Source organism: Vigna unguiculata, chromosome 7 (assembly GCF_004118075.2).
Source record: "Vigna unguiculata cultivar IT97K-499-35 chromosome 7, ASM411807v1, whole genome shotgun sequence".
NCBI lineage: Eukaryota > Viridiplantae > Streptophyta > Magnoliopsida > Fabales > Fabaceae > Vigna > Vigna unguiculata.
This window is the reverse complement of record NC_040285.1, coordinates 28,433,096-28,454,366: the sequence shown is the minus strand read 5'-3', so window position 1 is coordinate 28,454,366 and position 21,271 is coordinate 28,433,096. Positions and strand designations below refer to the sequence as shown.

General features: G+C 33.3%; 2 protein-coding genes across 3 annotated transcripts; both read left to right on the top strand.

Moving 5' to 3' along the window:
• The first annotated feature begins 261 nt into the window (after positions 1-261).
• LOC114190867 (U-box domain-containing protein 44-like) lies at positions 262-5,241 on the top strand. Of its 2 annotated transcripts, none has more exons than XM_028079928.1 (4): positions 262-474; positions 1,193-2,527; positions 2,879-3,191; positions 3,547-5,241. In XM_028079928.1, exons 2-4 carry the CDS (start codon positions 1,298-1,300, stop codon positions 5,037-5,039), a joined length of 3,036 nt encoding a protein of 1,011 aa, XP_027935729.1. In that variant the 5' UTR covers positions 262-474; positions 1,193-1,297; the 3' UTR covers positions 5,040-5,241. The 2 variants fall into 2 exon arrangements, with proteins under 2 accessions (XP_027935729.1, XP_027935730.1); XM_028079929.1 differs by lacking the exon at positions 262-474 and adding an exon at positions 510-605.
• A 9,419-nt stretch (positions 5,242-14,660) lies between these two features.
• On the top strand, positions 14,661-17,065 carry LOC114191865 (3-ketoacyl-CoA synthase 11-like). The gene is made up of 2 exons (XM_028081304.1): positions 14,661-15,587; positions 16,050-17,065. The coding sequence occupies exons 1-2, from the start codon at positions 14,820-14,822 to the stop codon at positions 16,830-16,832; spliced, it is 1,551 nt and encodes a 516-aa protein (XP_027937105.1). The 5' UTR covers positions 14,661-14,819; the 3' UTR covers positions 16,833-17,065.
• The last annotated feature ends 4,206 nt before the right edge of the window (positions 17,066-21,271 follow it).

The following is a 21,271-nucleotide window of genomic DNA, read 5'->3' as shown; positions in this document are numbered from 1 at the left end:
AAATTAGCGGACTTTTAAAAAAAATGTGAATTAATTATAAGTTCTTATTTATTCATAAACTTAATATATTTGAGGAGGAAAATATGAACAGTGTTTTTGTTTTGGTTTTCACCGTTGGTGTTTTGCAGTGCAGAGACTTTGAGGTCAACTCTACTCAACTTTTATAATCTCGCACGACCAAATCAAAGACAGTGTCTGCTTTTTCTACGCTCTGGACCGCATTCTACGTAAGCGTAATAACCGTGCTAACTTTCCAGGAAAATAATGCGTCACTGTCACTCACTGCACTCATCAATTTTCCAACTCATATTAGCAACACGTTAAGATATGGAAAAATGCAACTTTCTTGGTCTTTTCCTCACCATGTATCTTTCGTGCATAATGCCAATGAAAAGAAACCAGTAACAATCAACTTTGCTTCCCACTTCTGAGTTCTATCTAACACTAGCTTGGAACTTCAGTTGAGTATAAAAGGTATGCATTTCACTCTTTTTTCTTATTGTTGCTGCTACTGTATGAAATTGATTTTATCCTAATTACAAGAAATTCTGAAAATCTACTCTACTTCTTAATTTTTCTGGAATATGTTGACATCTTGTATCTGGGTATATAAACTCCCTGATCGCTGTGCATATTGTCATGGTCCTGTAATTTTCGTGAAATTGTTTCTTTATGTTTATAACTTGAATGTCCATCAAACAATCCCCTAATTGAAGCTCTTGGTTCTTCGGTCCTAAAGCCTTATTTATTTCCCTAACCAAAGCGAGAGAAATATTCATGGAGAATTGCTGCCCAATATTAAGAATTACATACCCAACCCAAGCAATTTTACTTGTCATTTATATTTTTGTATTTTCCAGCTGATGGGATAAGAATTCATTGCGTCAGTTTTGTAAACACAAAATACCCTTTTGGATAAACTTCACTTTTAGAAGTTTGAATTGAATATCATAGTTCACTTTTTATTTTCCTACAACAAGTACCCAAAAGTTCAATTTTACAAGTTAAAATCATATACTCTTAATATATTGAGCTTGAGCATGATGTTTGCTGTATACAGAATGATCTAGATAGTTGAATTAGTATTCATTTAGTTAATATCCTTTTGTTCATTCTGTTAAATTGCCTGTTCTTAATTTAGAAACTTTTTTGTGCTTTATAAGAGGATTGATTTAGAGGAATTTGATTCCAGGGAAAAAGAGATACGATTTGCAGGTTCATTAGTTTAAACTTTCTGGCGATAGAAAGAGTTCAGTTTATACTGTTTGAGTAAAGAATTCAGTATAGAGTTTTCAGCATGGTTGGGTTGGAGCTCGTTCCCATAGGTACAATTCTGACATTGGTAACTTCACAAATCTTGAAAACAGCTCAAGCAGCATCTGATGTTCTTATTGGAAAAGAAAGTTTCAAGGCCCTTTCAAAACATCTATTTGATATTGAGCCAGTGCTGAAGGAATTGCAGCTTCAAGAATTGAATGACTCTCAAGCCGCAAGGGTTGCTCTGGAGTCTCTTGAAGCTGATGTTAAGAAGGCAAATAATTTGGTGGAAAAGTATAAGAACCGTGGCCGTTTTTACTTACTGATTAAGTGTCGATCAATTGTTGAGGAGGTTGAACAAGTCACAAGGGATATCGGAAAGTCTCTGGCTGCATTGTCTATTGCAAACACTGAAGTGCTATCAAGAATTTCTGATCAGGTCAATAGATTGCAAGATGAGATGCAAAGGGTGGAGTTTGAGGCTTCCCAGTCCCAGATTCAAATTGTTGACAAGTTAAACCAGGGACTCAGAGAACAGAAACTAGATCAGGCTTTTGCAAATGACATGTTAGAGGAGATAGCAAGGGCAGTTGGGGTGCCAGTGGAACCCTCAGAGATAAGCAAAGAGTTGGCTAGCATTAGGAAGGAAAAAGAAGAAGCTTCTGAAAAGAAAGAAAGAGCTGAATGTGTTCTTTTGGATCAGATCATTCAGTTACTCTCTCGAGCTGATGCTGCAAGGGATTATGAAGAAGTAGAGAGGCAATACTTTGAAAGGGTTAAGGTGATAGAGAAATATGATTCAAGGGAAAAATATATCCCCCCACTCAATTCTTTCCATTGTTCTATAACTGGAGCTGTTATGGAAGATCCTGTCAGCCTTTGCACTGGTACTACATGTGAGAGACATGCTATTGAAGCTTGGTTTTATGATGGCAACAGGAAAGACCCAGAAACTAATGATGTTCTTGAAGATACTACCTTGAGGTCTAACATTCCTCTAAGACAATCTATTGAAGAATGGAGAGAACTTAATTATTGTCTGATAATAAGGTCTATCAGAGAAAATTTATTATCATATTCTGACCTGCAAGAATCCCTGACCCAAATGCAGGCTCTTGTAAGAAAGAATTCTATTAACAAGGATTGGATTTCTATAGGAGAGCTTACTGATATTGTTATCTCTATCCTTGGGAGCTCTGATGACAAAGAAGTAAAGAGGAAGATTTTGATAACTTTGAAGGATGCTGTTGAGGGGAATACAAGAAACAAGGTAAGCAAACTGTTTCTTTTTCTTGCTTCGGTCAAACCACACACTTCCTTGAGGATTTGCAATTTATGATTTAGAGGGACAAACGGGAAAAACATAGGTACGACAAATGTGTGAAAATATTTTCTTGATTGTATTTTTTTGAACATGATGTTCTTAAAAGTTCATATGCCGCTCTTGGCTCATTGATTTTATTTTATGTTACCATTTGAAGTTTTTCTCGGTTCTTTCCTGAGTAGAAAGTTGACTGATTTTACCGTTGAGATAGTCCGAATTCCTTTTAATTGCTACACACATATCGTACATGCAATCTAAAAATCAATTTAAATTTAACACTTTCATTAAATTTTATAGGAGAAAGTGGCTGAATCTCGAGGATGGGATCACGTTCTTTCCTGCTTAGGCAGTGACTCCAGCATTTCCAAGGAAGCAATTGATCTGCTATATGAACTGCTTCAAGAACAATCTGGTTGGAATCAATATCTCTGTAAAAAGCTTTCTGAAAATCGCACTGCAGTTGGGTCCCTTGTTGCCATTCTAAAGAATCTCTCCGGTGCCGAAGTAGCCGAAAAGATTTTGGTGAAGCTTTTTGAACTAAACGAGGAAACAATTACCAGTGCTGCTAATTTTGGTTGGTATAAACCACTTGTTGATCGCATGATTGAAGGTAAGAAGATTGATTATTTTCAACTTGTATGTGATATAATGAATATTTTTCCATTATATTGAATATATGTGTGTATGTATATGTATGCGGGTAGAATTAGCCCTTCCCACCTGCTGTGGAAGAAGACAAAGATGTCATGTCATCTAGCTAGCTAAGGAAATACAGAATTATGCTACGTTGTTAACTAGTATGCTTCAAGTACTTTTGTTGAAAAAATGAAATGGGTGATTATTAGAACCTCAATGAAATAGTTTGTATATATCATTAATTTACAATCCATTTGACAGAAAGAGCACTTGTATAGTAACCATTGAGTTGATCATAATGAGTTATTTGTTCTTCTTTATCTTCTCAGGACCAGATTCAAGAATATCAATGACAAAAGCCATTGTTAATTTGGAGTTGAATGCTTCAAACTTGAAACTCCTTGGCAGTGAAGGAGTTATACCTCCTTTGCTAGAAATGCTGTCGGGAAGCGCAGAATCAAAAGACTTGTCACTGTCAGCCCTGATTAAATTAGCAGGATCTCATGCCAATAAAGGAATTATTGCTGCATCTGGAGGAGTTCCTCTTATTCTAGATTTAATGTTCTCTCCTCGGACACGGGCATTCATCATCACTAAATGCTCTGAAATCATTGAGAAGCTTTCTTCAAATGGTGATGGAATTGATTTCTTCGTTGATGGAGAGGGGAAACAGCTTGAGTTAGATTCCATCATCACCAAAGTGCTAGCTTTGCAGCAGAGTTCAAGCTTAGGTCCTAGCATCCGTAAGCCTGCACTGCGTGCACTTCTTGGCATTTGCAAGTTTGAGACTGATTTGGTGAAGAAAGCAATTCTTGCAGCCAATGGTGTATCTCTAATTCTTCCACTTCTTGATGATCCCGACTCAGAAATCAGGGAGACTTCCATAATTCTACTGTATCTTTTCTCTCAACATGAGCCACAAGGAGTAGTTGAATACCTCTTCAAGCCTAGAAGGCTCGAAGCCTTGATTGGATTTCTTGAGAGTGAGGAGAATGATAATGTACAGATGGCTGCTGCTGGTTTACTTGCTAACCTGCCAAAATCAGAACGAGAACTCACAATGAAGTTGATTGAGCTGGGTGGACTTGACGCAATCATAAGCATTTTGAAAACTGGCAAAATGGAAGCAAAAGAAAATGCTCTCAGTGCACTCTTCAGGTTCACAGACCCTACAAATATTGAGTCACAGAAAGATTTGGTTAAACGCGGAATATATCCTTTGCTTGTAGATTTTCTCAACACTGGTTCAGTCACGGCAAAGGCAAGAGCAGCAGCTTTCATTGGTGATCTTTCGATGAGCACTCCAAAGCTCATAGTTACTCCGAAGCCAAGTGGTTGCTGTCTTTTCAGATCATCACGTGGTCCTTTGTGTCCAGCACATGTGAGTGAATGCAGTGTGAACAGCACATTTTGTCTTTTGGAGGCTAAGGCTCTACCTGGCTTGATAAAGCTATTACATGGGGAGGTTCATGCAACTGCTTATGAAGCAATACAAACACTTTCCACATTGGTTTTGGAAGACTTTCCTCAAAGGGGAGCTCGTGTCTTGCATGAGAACAATACAATAAGATCCTTATTAGACATTTTGAACTGGGGAACTGATTCTCTCAAGGCAGAAGCTTTAGGACTGTTAGAGAAGGTGTTTGTGTCAAAGGAAATGGTAGAATACTATGGAACAACAGCTAGATCACGTCTTATTTGTTTGACTGCAATGAATATATATGGAGATGGTCACCTCAGGAGAAAGGCGGCTAAAGTACTATCATTGCTTGAACGCTATTCAAAGTCATCATCATCTGCCATCTCCGGTGTTCTAGAGTGATATTCTAGTCCTTAAACACTGTAAAGTTCGCATTTTCATGGATATAAATGATAGAAACTTTTGAATAAGGAAAGCTTTTGCACTGCGCAACTTGTAAAGAGTAGTATTAAATCTCCAAACTTGAAAATTGTAACTCATTAATGTTGCATCATGTGTTGAAATTGTGAGTCTCTAAAATCATGCTAGATGCCAGTTATGAATACGTGTGTGCCACCTACCTTGCTTATCCTGTTATTATCATTATTTGATTACTATGGGACCATGCCCCTACTTGCATACGTAGCCCGTGGGAAAAGGGAGGCTTCTATTCCACATGATAAACTAAATCTCACGAAAGGGTGAACTAAAAATTTCTCATTTTCATAATTTGAGTGTGCAGTGAGTAAAACATGTCAAGTGAAAGATGTCTGAACTTAACTCTCTTACCGGTGCTTGGACTTGGTAAAGCTAACATGAAACTTGACGAAGTCCCAATCATTGGTATAAAACACGAACCAACACTTCCCTGGATATGAAAGATCACAGTGACACGGAAAAATTCAATTTTGTCAGCAAAACAGCTATCAGTTCATAGATTTTAATAGATTCATTATACATTTCACACTGATAATGGGGTGGCTGAGTCTCTACCAACGCCAACGCGTTGTGCTTCACATTGGAAATTTAATGAACTTAGGTAAGACATAAATCAACTTCTGGCCCTTGTCGCCTTTTTCACCTTCAATCTATTAATGGAGATTATTTTTTTGGAGCCTTTTGTCGTTTTTTGTTTATGGTAAGTAGTAGCAGTTTATTTATGCAGCCCCATTAAGACCTCTACATTAAACTTGCCAATTTGACGTGTTAAAAGGGAGATGAAATAATTAATGTATATAAAAAATTCTATGAATGTATACAATTTGACGTGTTCAAATGGAGATGAAAGTATACTTTCGCAAAAAATAAATCACTTTTTTTCCCGAAAATTAGTTGTTATACGAGCTATATCAGGTAAGATGTAAAAAAGAAAAAGGTTAAATATGTTTATAGTTTATAAATTTGGACACAAAATTAGAATTCATCAATGTTTAAAACTTTATTATATTTTGTTCTCTAAAATTTTTAAAATGAATGGATATAGTTATTTTATTGTCAAATAAGTACCAAAGTACCAAAATTAATGCCCTCACTATTTACACACACTATTACAATTTAAATATTAGTAAAACACTTTTAACAAACTCAAAATATTAATGTTGATGAAATAAAATGACTACAATCATTCATATTTAAAGTTTAAAGATTAAAACATATTAAATTTTAAAATAAAAATAAATTTTAATTTTATATATAAATTTAGAAACTAAAAACATATCTAACTAAAAAATATAAGCATGATCATATAAAAATTCATTTATTCTCGCTCTACCTTAAATGAGTATCGGTAGTCATCGACTTTTTAAACAAGTCATTATATTTTTGTTAATTTTATCTTAATAAAGAAATCTTATAAACAATTATATTTTTATATTTTAATTTCTTACAAGTTATAGATTATTAAAAGCAGCATTCTTATAATGACAATTGATAGTATTGAAATACATTTTTATTAATAAGAGTTAGAATTTTTAAGTAATACTCTATTCTTAATTTTAAGAGTTACATTAGATTATTTTAATAAAAAATATTGTCATATTTAAATATTAAATTCAAGACTTTTCTTAATATCCATGAACTGGATTTGAATCGATGCCGTATCGTCTCGAGTGAGATTTAATTGTAGTATGTAACAAGTACATGAGAGAGAGAGAGAGGAAAAAGAGAAAATATTTTTTTGTAATTGGCAGAATGCAATTTGATGTTGATTTTCTTGTGTTGGTAATAATATTAAATTTGGTATGGTTAAAATGTAAATTTGAAAATTGAATTCATTGTATACTTTATTGAATAAATTTTATTTTTCATTGCAAGTTCTCTTCATTATTCCCTTCTTGTAAATACCTCTTTCTCCTTCATACTCTTGCTTATTATTATTTTTTCTTCATTGTTGTTGTTTGTATTCTCCAATGTTATTTACCTTATTGTTGGATTTGGATATGAGAGGTAGTGGTTCATGTAGTGCAAGGCTAATAGTCGGTGGTCATTTTTATTAGTATGGATGTAAAACTACTTGTTGATTTAAAATATGAAAAGAAATATTAGAATGTATTTTTTAAACCTACCTTTAACTCATGGTCTTTGTTATAGTTGTTAATTTGATCAATTCCAAAAATTTGGTCTTGATCCACGTAGGTTGTAATAAAAGAATTTTTAAGGGTCAAAAAGTCTTATATTGAAGTAGCCTAAAGGGTCAAAATCCTAAAAAGGCTTATGGGTCGATGCTAACCCATGATAAAGATACTATTTTTTAAATATATTTTATATTTTTGATTTAGGTCAATTTATCTTGACTTTTACTCTGAATAGGTATGTCTCAACCTTCAACTAAATCGGTTAGGGTCAACCTTCAGTCAAGACCAACCCATCTCAAGCTTCGACCTAAGGGTGTGGTCGAGTTTCGGTTCGGGCCAACTCAACCGAATTGATTTTGGTCCAGCAGACTTGGTGAAATTCGTCCAAATTTTGGTCACGGTTAACTCGGGCAAAATTTGACCTAACCGATGTGGCCGAATTCGGTTGGGGACAAATTGGCTGAAATCCGACCAAGTCAAATTCAATTGAATTTCGATAGGGGTCGACGCGGTTGAAATTCGGCCAAATTTTGTTTTGGGCTAATTCAGCCAAAATTTGGTCGAGATTGATTTGGTTGAATGCGGTCAAATTTTTGGAGGGGCCAACTCAGTCGAATTGGGGCATGTGTCGACCTTTGGCCCAAATCAACTCGTCTTTGCCTTTGGGCCAAATTGGCATGTCTTGATCTATGGTTTGAGTTTGCTTGTTTCGACCATCAACCCGAGCCAACCAGTCTTGAACTTCGAATCAACCTGCCTCAAACTTTAGTCCCAACCGACTCTTCTAAACTTTCGTTCTGGGTTGGCATGTCTCGACCTTCGAGCAAGACAACCTTGTATCGACCATCAGTCTAGCTCAATCCGTCTTGACTTGCGATCCATTTTGATCTTCAGCCCGAGCGACCGATATTGACCTTTAGTCATGGCCAACCCATCTCGATCTTCAGCTCGAGTTGATCCTTCTCGACCTTCTATCCCTTTTGGCCCATCTTGATTTTTGGCTCGTCTCAACCTTTGGCCTGGGTTAGTCCATCTCGACCCTTGATACGAGAGAGTCCATCTCAATTTTTCATTCAAAATGATCCGTCTTAACCTTCGATCTAGACCGACCCGTCTTTGCTTTCAACCTGATTTAGTTCAACTTGATACATGACCCATGTTGTATGTATTATTTTTAAGAATTAATTAAAGTCTTGTAACGAGGTCAAGTTCACATTAGTCCTAATCCTAACCCATATAAAAATTTGTTTTGAAGAGCCAGACTTTTTTTCCTTATGAAGCTAGAAAATATAAGAGATTGGCTAAATTTATTAAATTAGATGTTATGTATTTATGATGTGTATATAGTCGTTGGTGGTGGCAAAGTGTAATGAATTAATTTTGTTACGTTTAAGGAAGGTTGTATCAATATTTGTTTCTATATTATATTTTTAATGTCAATGGTTAAAGTTGTTATGTTTAAGTGAATGTTGTACTAGATTTCTTTTTGTAATGTTAACGAATTAATATCATGTATAAGTGTAGGTTGTATCAAGTTTTGTGTTTCACAGTCAATGTATGAGTGGATTAAACTTATTGCATCAACGTATGAAAGTTGTATATCAATATCAATGCATTAAAGCAATATATTAGTTGTATGAGTTCTCGTGTTCATCATTTAATGAAATAATAACCTCTAAAAAGTGAGACCATTCATTTTAAAGCATAATTAGAAAGGAAGCCAATAAAGTAACACATACAAACAGAGTTAAGAAACTCTTTCTAGAAGGATCATGCAATTAATTAGCATAATTAATTTATTGTTGCTCCTTAACAACTCATGATTAATTAACGTCATATTGTTCTTTCAAACTTGTTGTCTTGCTTCCCTCAAATCTCCAAATATGAGGGTGTCATCAATGTGTATGTGAAATATCCTTTTCATAAAATAAAAATCTCATGCATATTCTTAGTAATGATTGTAATGAAAAAGTTATTTGCAACTTTTCTACAACTCAAGTCTTTTTTTTTTTCTTATTTTCAAAATCCCTAACACAATAATGCTTAGAGACACATTTTAATTTGAAATTATCTTCTCCACTCACTCCATATACACAATAAATCTTTCACTCACAATTTTTTAAGAACATATGACTTGTGCCACCATCTTATATTTTTTACCCTTTTAAACTCTTTACCATTTTACATTGAAGAGTCATTCAATACCTTATTGAAATTTATCAATGAATTAAACTCTTTTCCAACTCCAAGTAGACATTTCCAAATAAAGAACCTTGAAAAGAACAGAGGTATCATCTCATTCTTATCATTTTCAACTTCATCATTGTTGGGTGGATAAAAATAATATATCTTAGAAAGTCTCATATCATCTAGGATAAATAATAAAGTGCTAATAGTAGTTATATAATGGACTTAAAGTCCATGATATTCAAATATTGTAGTCAAAAGCACTTTAAGCTTGTATTTGACTGTAGTATAATGTTGTAAGGTTTGGTTTGAATTCTTGTTTTGGAGAGTGTGAATGTATTTGGGGTCAAAGGCAAGGGAGAGTGGTCTACATGTTGTAAAATTTTTCACATAACAATACTTTTCTGGTTGTCAATAGACAATGGTCGCGTCCAAATTTGAAAGTTTTATGTTATATTCTTGTGTTAATTGTTTTTATCTTATTTCTCTATTGATACGACCATTCTTAAGGGTAAAAGATCACTACTAGAAAATTCTTAAATAATAATCAATTTAAGTGACAAAATTATTAGTTACTATAGTAACTAATTTAGATACCAATTTACAAAAAAAAAAATTGGTTACTAAAATAATCACCATTATGAATAAAAGATTATAATTGGTCACTAATTAATTAGAGACTAATTTAAAAATTAATTCCTTTGGTGCCAAAATCTTGATAGTCAATGTTTAGTGACCAATTTATAAACTAATTTCTTTGGTAGCGAAAACCTTAGTAACTAAATTTTAGAGAACAATTATAATTTTTTATTCATAATAGTGACTAATTCTAGTAATCAATAATTTTTTATCTTGTAAATTGGTATATAAATTTGTCACTATAGTGACTAACAATTTTTAGTCACTAAAATTGGTTGTTAATGTAGAATTTTCTTGTAGTGGAAGGTGATGTTCTTCATGATATTTTTCCCCATTAGTCATTTATGTTAAATGGGCTTTTCATATTTAAAAAATGTTACATATCATTGTCAGAGCCATCATCGGTATATATTGCTTGCAAATTTTTTTGCTTCCTCTCAATCTACCATTTGACGATTTAATGTTTTTTTTATCCAACCCTTCTATCATGTTGAAAACTCAAATATATTGTTTTAAGATTTTGAGCTAAAAATGGTAACAATCCCTTATACGTGAGTTAAGCTCATGTATTAATATTGATGTTACGTCTCTTCAAAGATTTTCTCTCACAAACTTGTTATTTTACTTTTATTTGATAATTGATGTCGACTATAAATAAAACATATTAACAATATACAAAGTCTCACTTATTAAAAAAATATATAAGAAAAATAATCTCATCAACTTATTTCTTTAATATGATTGATAGAGCACAATAATGTTATATATGCGTAAACCCTTATAATTTTTTTTTTCTGTGTGAAAATAGTCATACTACTACAACGTATAATGATAAACTTGGTAAAACAGCCACGACACAACTACTACATGAACGTTAAAAAACTATTAGATTAAAATATTCCATTTGCATGGAAAATGAAAACTTGAGTGAGTGGTTTGTTGAAGTTTTGATCCAATTGACAAAAGATTAGACGAAGGAAGACGAAAAGGAAAAGAGAGCAGAGGAAGAAACATGGAAGTTTGGAAAATGTGAAGAAACCGATTTAACATTAAATTGCAGTAGCAGTACTTTGGAACTTAAAAAAATGGATGACGTCATATGATAGCATGGGAAAGTGCAATTAGAGAAATGTTGGTAGGTTGTTTCGTGAGGAATAATTCTTGTCTACCATTGCCAACTTCCAATAGAAGCACCGAATAATCTTATGCCCAAAATTACCCATTTACTTGTAAAATTTTAAAACCAGAGAAGATTGTGGTTCACATGGCGCAACATGGCAATGCAATTTAGGTCAAAGTGTTTTGTTTGGTGGGAAGTTGGAGCATTTAATTTGAAAGAGGAATAGTTAGTTATGGAAGAAGCTGTCCAAACACGGAATAGCGTAAGCGTAAGCGGTGACTGACTTTCAAGATAAAGTCAACTCCTTCACACGCTGAGTCAGACCTTTATTTCACGCTTCACCCATTCATACTTATCATAATTGCGCCATCTTATATTTTTAAACTTCTCTTTTCAATTTCTCACCCACGCTCAGACAAAACAATAAATATTCATTAAGTTCTTGGAAATTATTATTATTTTTAAAACAAAATTTTAAGATATTTTTAAGAATTGAAAATAAGTTAATTAAGACTGTTTTTTTTTATCATGTATATTTTATACTATATTTTAGGACAATTTTTTCATACAGATTTATCTGTTTTATTTTTAGTTACAGTTAAATTTTTTATCATGATCAACTGTACGATAAGTTATTGTATTAAAGTTCAGCGTAGATTGCCGACGTAAATAATCTAATTTTAACTGAAATATATTAAAAGCACCAACACTACAATTTTTTCTCCTATTCAAATTATCACCGGTCACTTCACAGTCATAACTGATCTTAAAATTTTTCTCACATGTTAAAAAACATTTAAAAATTAATAAATTTAGAAGGATTATAACTAATTAATTACTTATGGGTTTATAATTTGTATACAGGTCGAAAAAGTTGTGATTATATATATATATATATATATATATATATATATATATATATATATATATATATATATATATATCCAGTTATTGTTGTAGAGATTATAAACAATAGTCATTATCCACAGTTAGTGATGTTAGCAAGAGTGATTATCAGCCAATAATGATTATTAACCGATAATTAAAACAACTGACACTTGTATAAAATTTAGCTATCGACCGAATTCATTTTCTAATTCTCAACCATATCATCTTATACAAATAAACAAAAGTTTATAGCATATCGAGAAAGTTGTAGAACAACCTGAAAACACAATACTATTACTTCTCATAGTAAATGAAAGTATGCAAGCTTTAATTTTATAACGTCATGATAAAAAAAAAAACTTTTTTAGCATTACAAAATTAAATAATACATATCATATTCTTAATGATGCGATTTCCTACTAAAATTTACATATAATTATCAACAACCATGTTCGCGTGAATTAGGGTTCCCTTGAATTATACAACTCAATTAATGTTATATTTCATTATTATTATTATAGACTAGCAATTTCTGTCAAGAACATACAAATGAAATAATAGCATAAGTAGTGAGACATAATAAATGTTTTCAACTATATTTGCCAATTAGACAATGTCCATATAAAACATGGTTGTTTTGTGCTAAGAGTAATGTTTTGAACCTAAACAAAATTGAACAAGTAATTGAGTCGATTTGATTGATTGTGAGACCTAAGAGAAGATAACAAACATATGTTAGTTAATATATGTATAAAAAAAATATACATAGCCATTGCCATTAATGCTTTTTATATATCACAATGAAAGCTTGAAAATAACAATGGGATCATATTAATTAAGCTGGTAGCAGTACATCCAGAATAGCTGGTACAGATAAGAGATGATTCTTCAATGATTTTATAGCATTTCAATGACAAACATAAACCCTACTTATGATTATAATAGTAAGAGGCAAATGGAGTTCATGAATAATGAAATAAATTAAATACAAATGTTCATTTTCAAATTTAGTTGGCTTTAAGTGTAGATTAATAAAACAAAAACTTGGCACTATTGTATACCATGATCTTCTAGTTTTTTGTTCTCACTACATTACATGTACAAATAATTTTCATTGTTAAAGTAAAAAGTGTAGTTTATATACTTTACTTATAATATTAAAAATATTTATTTAATTACTATTTATTCTAAAAACGGCAGACTAAAATGTTAATTGTAATTAATGTTGTTTAAATTTTTTCATGTGTAAAATAAAATGAAATAAACAGCTAATTAAAAGAAGTGAGACTTGTACTTTTCTCATCCTTTTAATTCATCTTATTTTGTTTATCGTCTTCTTTAAAAATGATTTTCACTTCAAAGTAGTCGTATATATATGGACATATTACTCATATCCACTTTTACATATTAGTACTTTTATTAAATGTTATAACTAATTAAAATTTATTAGAAACAAAGAAAGTACATGCAAGTTTCACTTATTATAATGAGTTTCAGTAATGATTTTATAGTTTCTAATTACTTTTAACTAAAATAGAGTGTTAGAAACATACTATATATTTAGCACACTTACTTAACCGTTAACACTTATTAACAAGTATAAAATTGAGAGAGAATCGTGAAATAAAAAGTATAACTATTTAGCACTCTTGTTCAATATTATTCTCGTAGGTTTTTTATATTTAATTTAAAGTCATTATAAACAAATAATTATTAAACTATAAAATTTTCGTGGTCTTTTTGAAAATATTTTATTTAAATTTTAATGCACACCATCTTCTAGACTAATTGTGTTAGTTTTCAAGAGAAGTAATAAATTATGAAAACTATTTATACCTGTTAGGTTAGAAAAGTATTTTTTGTACTAATTCATTTCAATTAAACTAATTAAGAAAATTTCTTTGAGAAATTTCATATTATTTTGTATAGACAAATTACACAATCTTTAAATTATTTCATTTTTCAACATTTGCTTACATCAGTCAAATAGAAAAGACATATTGAAATCTACTTCATAAATTTTAATTGTAATATTTGATAATAACTCAAATCAATTTTTAAAATGAACATCATAAAGTGAAATAAAAATTTTCAATGGTATATATCCAAGAGTTTAGAACACTTAAAATTAGTAGAAGGAGAGGCGGCGCGCATCGTTTAAATGCATGAAAGTGTTTCTATATTGTGGCGTATGGGTGATGTGAAAGAAAAAGTGATGTGAAAAGTGAAAAGTAAAAAGGAAAAAAAAAGAAAGAAAGAAGAATTTACTAAACTGAAAGAAAGGAGACGTATAAATAAATAAACATCATTTATTTGTTTGTTTATCGTTCACCAATCAATAACGTGTGATTTTGACCGAAACTGAAGACTGTTTACCAATCTACAGTAGGAGGAGTCCATTAACACGCATGCATGTGGGTGGCATGCCAGTGTTCTACCCGTTTCTCTGAATCAATCAGAAAAGTGGCAAAAACAGCAATAAAAAGGAAAAGACAAGGCTAAAAAACACGCACAACTCTCAACCCAGTTGGCTTATTCAATGCCCCCTCATGTAACAATTAAAAGTTCGTTGGGGTAGTTGTATCCACTATCCTCCCCCTCCCCCTCTTCCCTCTCTCCTCACACCCTTTAAAACCCTTTCATCTTTCATCATTTTCCAACCATTCACTTTTCTTCTCTCTTCCACAATCTAAACCTTTCTTTTCTGCACTTGCATTCCTTCATCTTCATCCACCTATGGCAGATCAAACCCGGGATTCAGGAACCGTCTCCGTTGAACCTTCACGAGAAAGAACCAAGCTTCCCAACTTTCTGCTATCTGTGAGACTTAAGTATGTGAAGCTTGGGTACCACTATTTAATCTCCAATGCTATGTACCTTTTGTTGATACCCCTTATTGGGGTAGCTTCTGCTCATCTCTCAACTTTCTCTTACCAAGATGTTGCTCAACTATGGCAAAACCTAAAGTTCAATCTTGTCTCGGTCACTCTATGTTCTAGTCTCATAGTGTTCCTCGTTACGTTTTACTTCATGAGCCGTCCCAGAGGTGTTTACTTGGTGGACTTTGCCTGTTACAAACCAGACCAAGACTGCACTTGCACGAGAGAGACTTTCATGGACCGGTCTGTGAAAACCGGGGTGTTCTCAGAGGAGAACCTGGCCTTTCAGAAGAAGATACTCGAGAGGTCTGGTTTGGGGCAGAAGACATACTTGCCTCCTGCAATCTTGAGTCTCCCACCAAACCCGTGTATGGCTGAAGCCAGGAAAGAAGCGGAGCAAGTAATGTTCGGAGCTATCGACCAGCTTCTGGCAAAGACCGGGGTGAAGGCAAAGGATATTGGGATTTTGGTGGTGAATTGTAGCTTGTTCAACCCCACACCGTCTCTCTCTGCAATGATTGTCAACCACTACAAGTTGAGAGGGAATATCCAAAGTTATAATCTTGGTGGCATGGGTTGCAGTGCTGGCCTTATCTCCATAGACCTCGCCAAGCAGCTCCTTCAGGTTGGTTTGCACTTTTAAGAAAATCTTCCCTGTTATGCTCATGATTGTTAAGCTATCACTTCATATCTATTGAGGTTGTAACTGTCTACCATGCATGCCTCTGTGGTCTGTGTCTTCATGTAGCGAAATTAAAAATTAAAAGGAGCAAATTATTTATGTAACAGTATGTTGAATAATTAAAACATGAGGTGGGACCACAACGCATAAATGTTTCTTGTGGCAATTGCTGCCCCAGTTGTCCACATGTCCAGTTGGTCTCGCTCATTGTCAATTTTGGTGGCAGTTTTGTTAGGTCATCCATTCTGCCACCCTATTTAATTAACACGGTCCGAGCAATCCAATAGATATAGACCCTTTGGGATGTTCTTACAACAGTTAACAGTTGTTCACTGACACAATTTGGGGAAATCAAACTTAATCTCAAAAATTAATTTTTTAACATTCACTTTTTTGTGATAATAGGTTCATCCAAACTCTTATGCCTTGGTGGTAAGCATGGAGAATATCACTCTGAACTGGTACTTTGGCAACAACCGGTCAATGCTTGTTTCGAACTGTCTCTTCAGAATGGGTGGAGCAGCGGTTCTTCTCTCCAACAGGTCTTCTGATCGCAGGAGAGCCAAATACCAATTGATCCACACAGTGCGTACTCACAAGGGTGCAGATGACAAATGCTATGGTTGCGTTTTCCAAGAAGAGGATGAGAAGAAAACAATCGGTGTGGCACTGTCAAAGGACTTAATGGCTGTTGCCGGAGAAGCCCTAAAGACCAATATCACAACGCTCGGGCCATTGGTCCTTCCGATGTCAGAGCAGCTCTTGTTTTTCGCAACTTTGGTGGCTAGAAAAGTGTTCAAGATGAAGATAAAGCCCTACATCCCTGACTTTAAGCTAGCTTTTGAGCACTTTTGCATCCATGCTGGAGGAAGAGCGGTGTTGGATGAGTTGGAGAAGAATCTGGAGCTGAGTGATTGGCACATGGAGCCTTCAAGAATGACTCTGAACAGGTTTGGGAACACTTCTAGCAGTTCCTTGTGGTATGAACTTGCCTACACTGAAGCTAAAGGGAGGATCAGAAAAGGTGACAGGACATGGCAGATTGCATTTGGCTCTGGCTTCAAGTGCAACAGTGCTGTGTGGCGTGCATTGAGGACCATTAATCCTGCCAAGGAGAAAAATCCTTGGATGGATGAGATTCACGAGTTTCCTGTTCATGTGCCTAAAGTGGCACCCATTGGTTCCTAGGTTAAACCTGTTACTTTTTTCGGAGCAGGTTATCTAAAAGGAGAAAATTTAATTATTTCATATTTTTCGTAGTTAATCTTTAGGAGGTGTGCAAATTAGAAGAGAAGATTCATCCCACCAGATTTGCTGGTTTCGCAGTTTCTTTGATCTTGTGCTAGTGTGCTGAAGTTGTAAGCGTGTGCATACAATTGTATTGTCCAATGAAACATTTTACACATTTTTTTTCACAAAAATGTATAACAGTTCTTCACAATGAAAAATGGAAACTTTGTAAGGTTTAAGTTTTGATCATTGCTAAACCTTGAAACTATGCACTTAATCAGGACACGCCACTTAAGAACATAACGAAAAATTCAACTGCTAAATATGACTATTTTGTAATGGTACGTGAAAATATATATAAATGTAAAGAAGAAAATATATACATGAAATTAAAGTAAATAAGAAAAAAAATTATGTTTATAAATATATAATAATGATAAAATAAAAATATTTAGTTTTAGTCTTACATCATAATACTAAAATAATGAATAAAATCGAAAAATTATTCAATTCAACTTTCGAGGCACTTTAGAATGTCTATTCATTTTGAACAAGCGATTCTTTCATTCACAGTTGTCAGTGTCAGTGTCTTCCATGAATGTCTGAACAGTCCTAATCTCATTCACAATTCAAATTTCCTGTTCCATGGTCACTCCATCTATACTAGTGTAGCATTTTTTACTTCTTCATTTTTCAGCTTTAATTCTTCTCATTCTACAAAATTTCACCTTTTTTTTTTGTGATTCTTCTACCTCTACAAGTTTCCACCTTTTTATCGGCTATTCTTTCTCTCTCTTTCTTTTCTCTTTCTTTTTCCTTTCGGTACAAGAGTTTTGGATGATTCTCCTATTTCTCCCATAGTTATTGTAGAGAGATAACAACAACAAAACAAATGAAACAACAATAAATAAGATTGAGAAGTAAGTCGGCTTTATTTTAGAGTGATTCATACTTTTATAAGAAAATGGGGTTCCAAACAACAATATATATTATAAATAAAACAACAGTTAAATACGATTTATTTTCTTTAGTAAACATATCCTACGGATATCACATCTAACTTTTGAAATTTTAATACATATGATATGATTATGAATCGACTACATTTATCATTAATTTTATTCTGGAATGTTTACTTTTGTTTGTAAAATTTTTGAGTCCAAGGTCAGTTTTTTTTCTTTTCTCAATACCCTATTTCAGCTATTCATTTAACTCTAATTCTATTTTCTGAAATCAAAACAACTCACTCTTTTTTCTCTTTTCTGTTAGGATAGTTGCGATTGCGAGATTCTCCCTTAAGCTTATTGAACGCTTCTTTCTACGTAAGTAGAACTCAAACTCCTATCTCTTTGTGTTTATTTTCTGTTTGGAAGCTCTGGTTCCACGTAAATCTATGTTGTGGTCTCAGTATTGTTTGCATGTGCTTCTGTTTTCAACTCCTTAAGCTATTCAAGGTCCTGGTGTTCCTCCCACCAAAGATTTTCTTCTCTTCAAGTTAGCTTCCAGTCAAGGTAAGAAAGTTAAGGTTTTGCACGTTCTTAATGCTTGGATGATGCTTGTGATTGTATGAAAATATATTGCTTGTGTTTCTGACTTGATTTCTGGTTTGCATGCGTGAGCATGGGAGAAAGATGTTGTTTTCGTCCAAGCCATTAATTCTTGCCTAAGCTAAAATAGCATAAAACTCACCCAGGCTTTTGCTCAAGCTCTCGCTCAAGTGAGAACTCGCATAATCTCACAATGCTCACTGTTCGAGCAACGAGAACACTTATGTCGCTTGAGCGAGGGCTTTTACCTTGAGCGAGACTGGTGCAGAGATGCATTTCATTATTTGATTTCTATTGTTATATGTTGTTTTACTTTTCAAGAGTATTATGTATAACATAGTGCTTGTATTATTGGATATTTTGAACTGGAATTGATGTGCTTGGTATGAAATGAGACTAGATGTGTGAGAACATGTATATGATATGTGTTTGACGTAATTCCATGAGTCTCTTGGTAAGACTTTCTGGTGGTGATATTGTAGTGTATGTAATGAAATAAGGATTCAAGCAAAACTGCATCTTGATACTCTAATGAATCAGTCAGACTCACATAGAGTAGTAGACTGGTTCAAGTGGTGAGAGTTGCAAGAGGTTCTAGTCTTTGACAAGATAATGACCTTAGATGATCATGGACTAACCTTGTGTGTGGTAGGGTGAGACCCATTGACAATGGCTCTACAGAGCAGTAGAGGCCACCACAAGTGCAAGCAACCAATGAATCTGATCTCACTACATGTATCTAGATAATTGAGTTAAAGGATCTTTTACTATTTGCGCTATTACATGCTTTGTGTGTGCTCAATGAATTGCCTGCTTAAAATATGCTTATATATAAGCATATTACAAATTTTCACCTTTTTTTTTTGTGATTCTTCTACCTCTACAAGTTTCCACCTTTTTATTGGCTTTACCTTCTCTCTCCTTTTTTTTCTTTTCAGTACAAGAGTTTTGGATGATTCTCTTATTTCTTCCATAGTTATAGTAGAGAGATAACAAGAACAAAACAAATGAAACAACAATACATAAGATTGAGAAGAAAGTCGGATTTATTTTAGAGTGATTCATACTTTTATAAGAAAATGGGGTCCCAAACAACAATATATACTATAAATGAAACAACAGTTAAATGCAATTTGTTTTCTTTAATAAGCATATCCCACAAGTATCATATCTAATTTTTGAAATTTTAACACATATGATATGATTATGAACCGACTACACTTATCATTAATTTTATTCTTATACTGTAAGGTTTACTTTTGTTTGTAAAATTTTTGGGTCTGATTTTATTAGAGGGTCCAATATCAGTTTTGTTGTTTTCGCAAGACCCTTTTCCAACTGTTTATTTACCTCCAATTTTGTTTTTTTAAATCAAAACAACTTACACTCTTTTCTTTCTTTTCTAAAACATAAGCTTTGCTAGGACAGTAGCAAGATTCTCTTCAAAGCTTATTGAACGACCTCCTCCACATAAGTAGAACTCAAACTCTTATCTCTTTGAGTTTATTTCCTATTTGGAAGCTCTAGTTCCACGTAAATCTTTGTTGCGATCTTAGTTTTGTCTGCTTGTGCTTTTATTTTCAACTCCTTAAGCTGTTCCAAGTCCTGGTGTCCCTCCTACTAAGGATTTTTTCTCTTCAAGTTAGCTTTCAGTCAAGGTAAGGAAACTAAGATTTTGCACATTTTAAAAATATTTTATTTGTTTTGGTTCTTTTTCATGTTCTTAATGCTTGGATAATGCTTGTGATTGTGTGAAAATATATTGTTTATGTTTCTGACTTGATTTCTGATTTGCATGCGTGAGCAGGGGAGAAATATGTTGTTTTCGTCCAAGCGAGCAAACCCCGCCTAAGTGAAAATAGTAGAAAACTCAACTAGGCTTCTGCTCAAACTGTCACTCAGGCGACGAGCTTCAGTTTTGAGCGAAGAGTAATCTCGTCCAGGCGAGAAGATCTCGCTTAAGCAAGAACTCGCATAACCTCACAATGCTCATTGTTCGAGCGACGAGAACGTCTCCCTTAAGCGAGAACACTTAAAGCGAAGACTTTTACCTTGAGTGAGACTAGTGCAGGGATGCATTTCATTATTTGGTTTCTACTCTTATATGTTGTTTTACCTTTCAATAGTATCATGTATAATGTTGTGCTTGTATTATGGGATATTTTGAACTGAAATTGATGGTGTTTGGTATGAGATGAGACTGGATGTGTGAGAACATGTATATGATATGTGCTTGACATAATTCCATGAGTCTCTTGGTAAGACTTTATGGTGGTGATATTGTAGTGTATGTAATGAAATAAGGATTTAAACAAGGTTGCATCCTAACACTCTAATGAATCAGTCAGACTCACATAGAGTAGACTGGTTCAAGTGGTGAGAGTAGTAAGAGGTTCTAGTCTTTGGCAGGATAATGGCCTTAGATGATCATGGACTAACCTTGTGTGTGGTAGGGTGAGACTCATTGATAATGGCTCTGCAGAGCAATAGAGGTCACCACAAGTGCAAACAACCAATGAATCTGATTTCACTACATGTATTCGGATAATTGAGTTAAAGAATCATTTACTATTTGCTTATAATATGCTTATATATATATATATATATATATATATATATATATATATATATATATATATATATATATATATATATATATATAACGTTTTCTTATAAAATCTGTATAAATATCATATATAAATTAAAAATTATTGATATCTAAAATAATTTTTACTGTTAAAAAATTCTAAATGATTTATGAATCAAATTTTAAATTAATATTAATAATTATCAAAATTTTAACTAATTCATAATCAATAATTATAAATAACTAAAACATTGATAAATAAT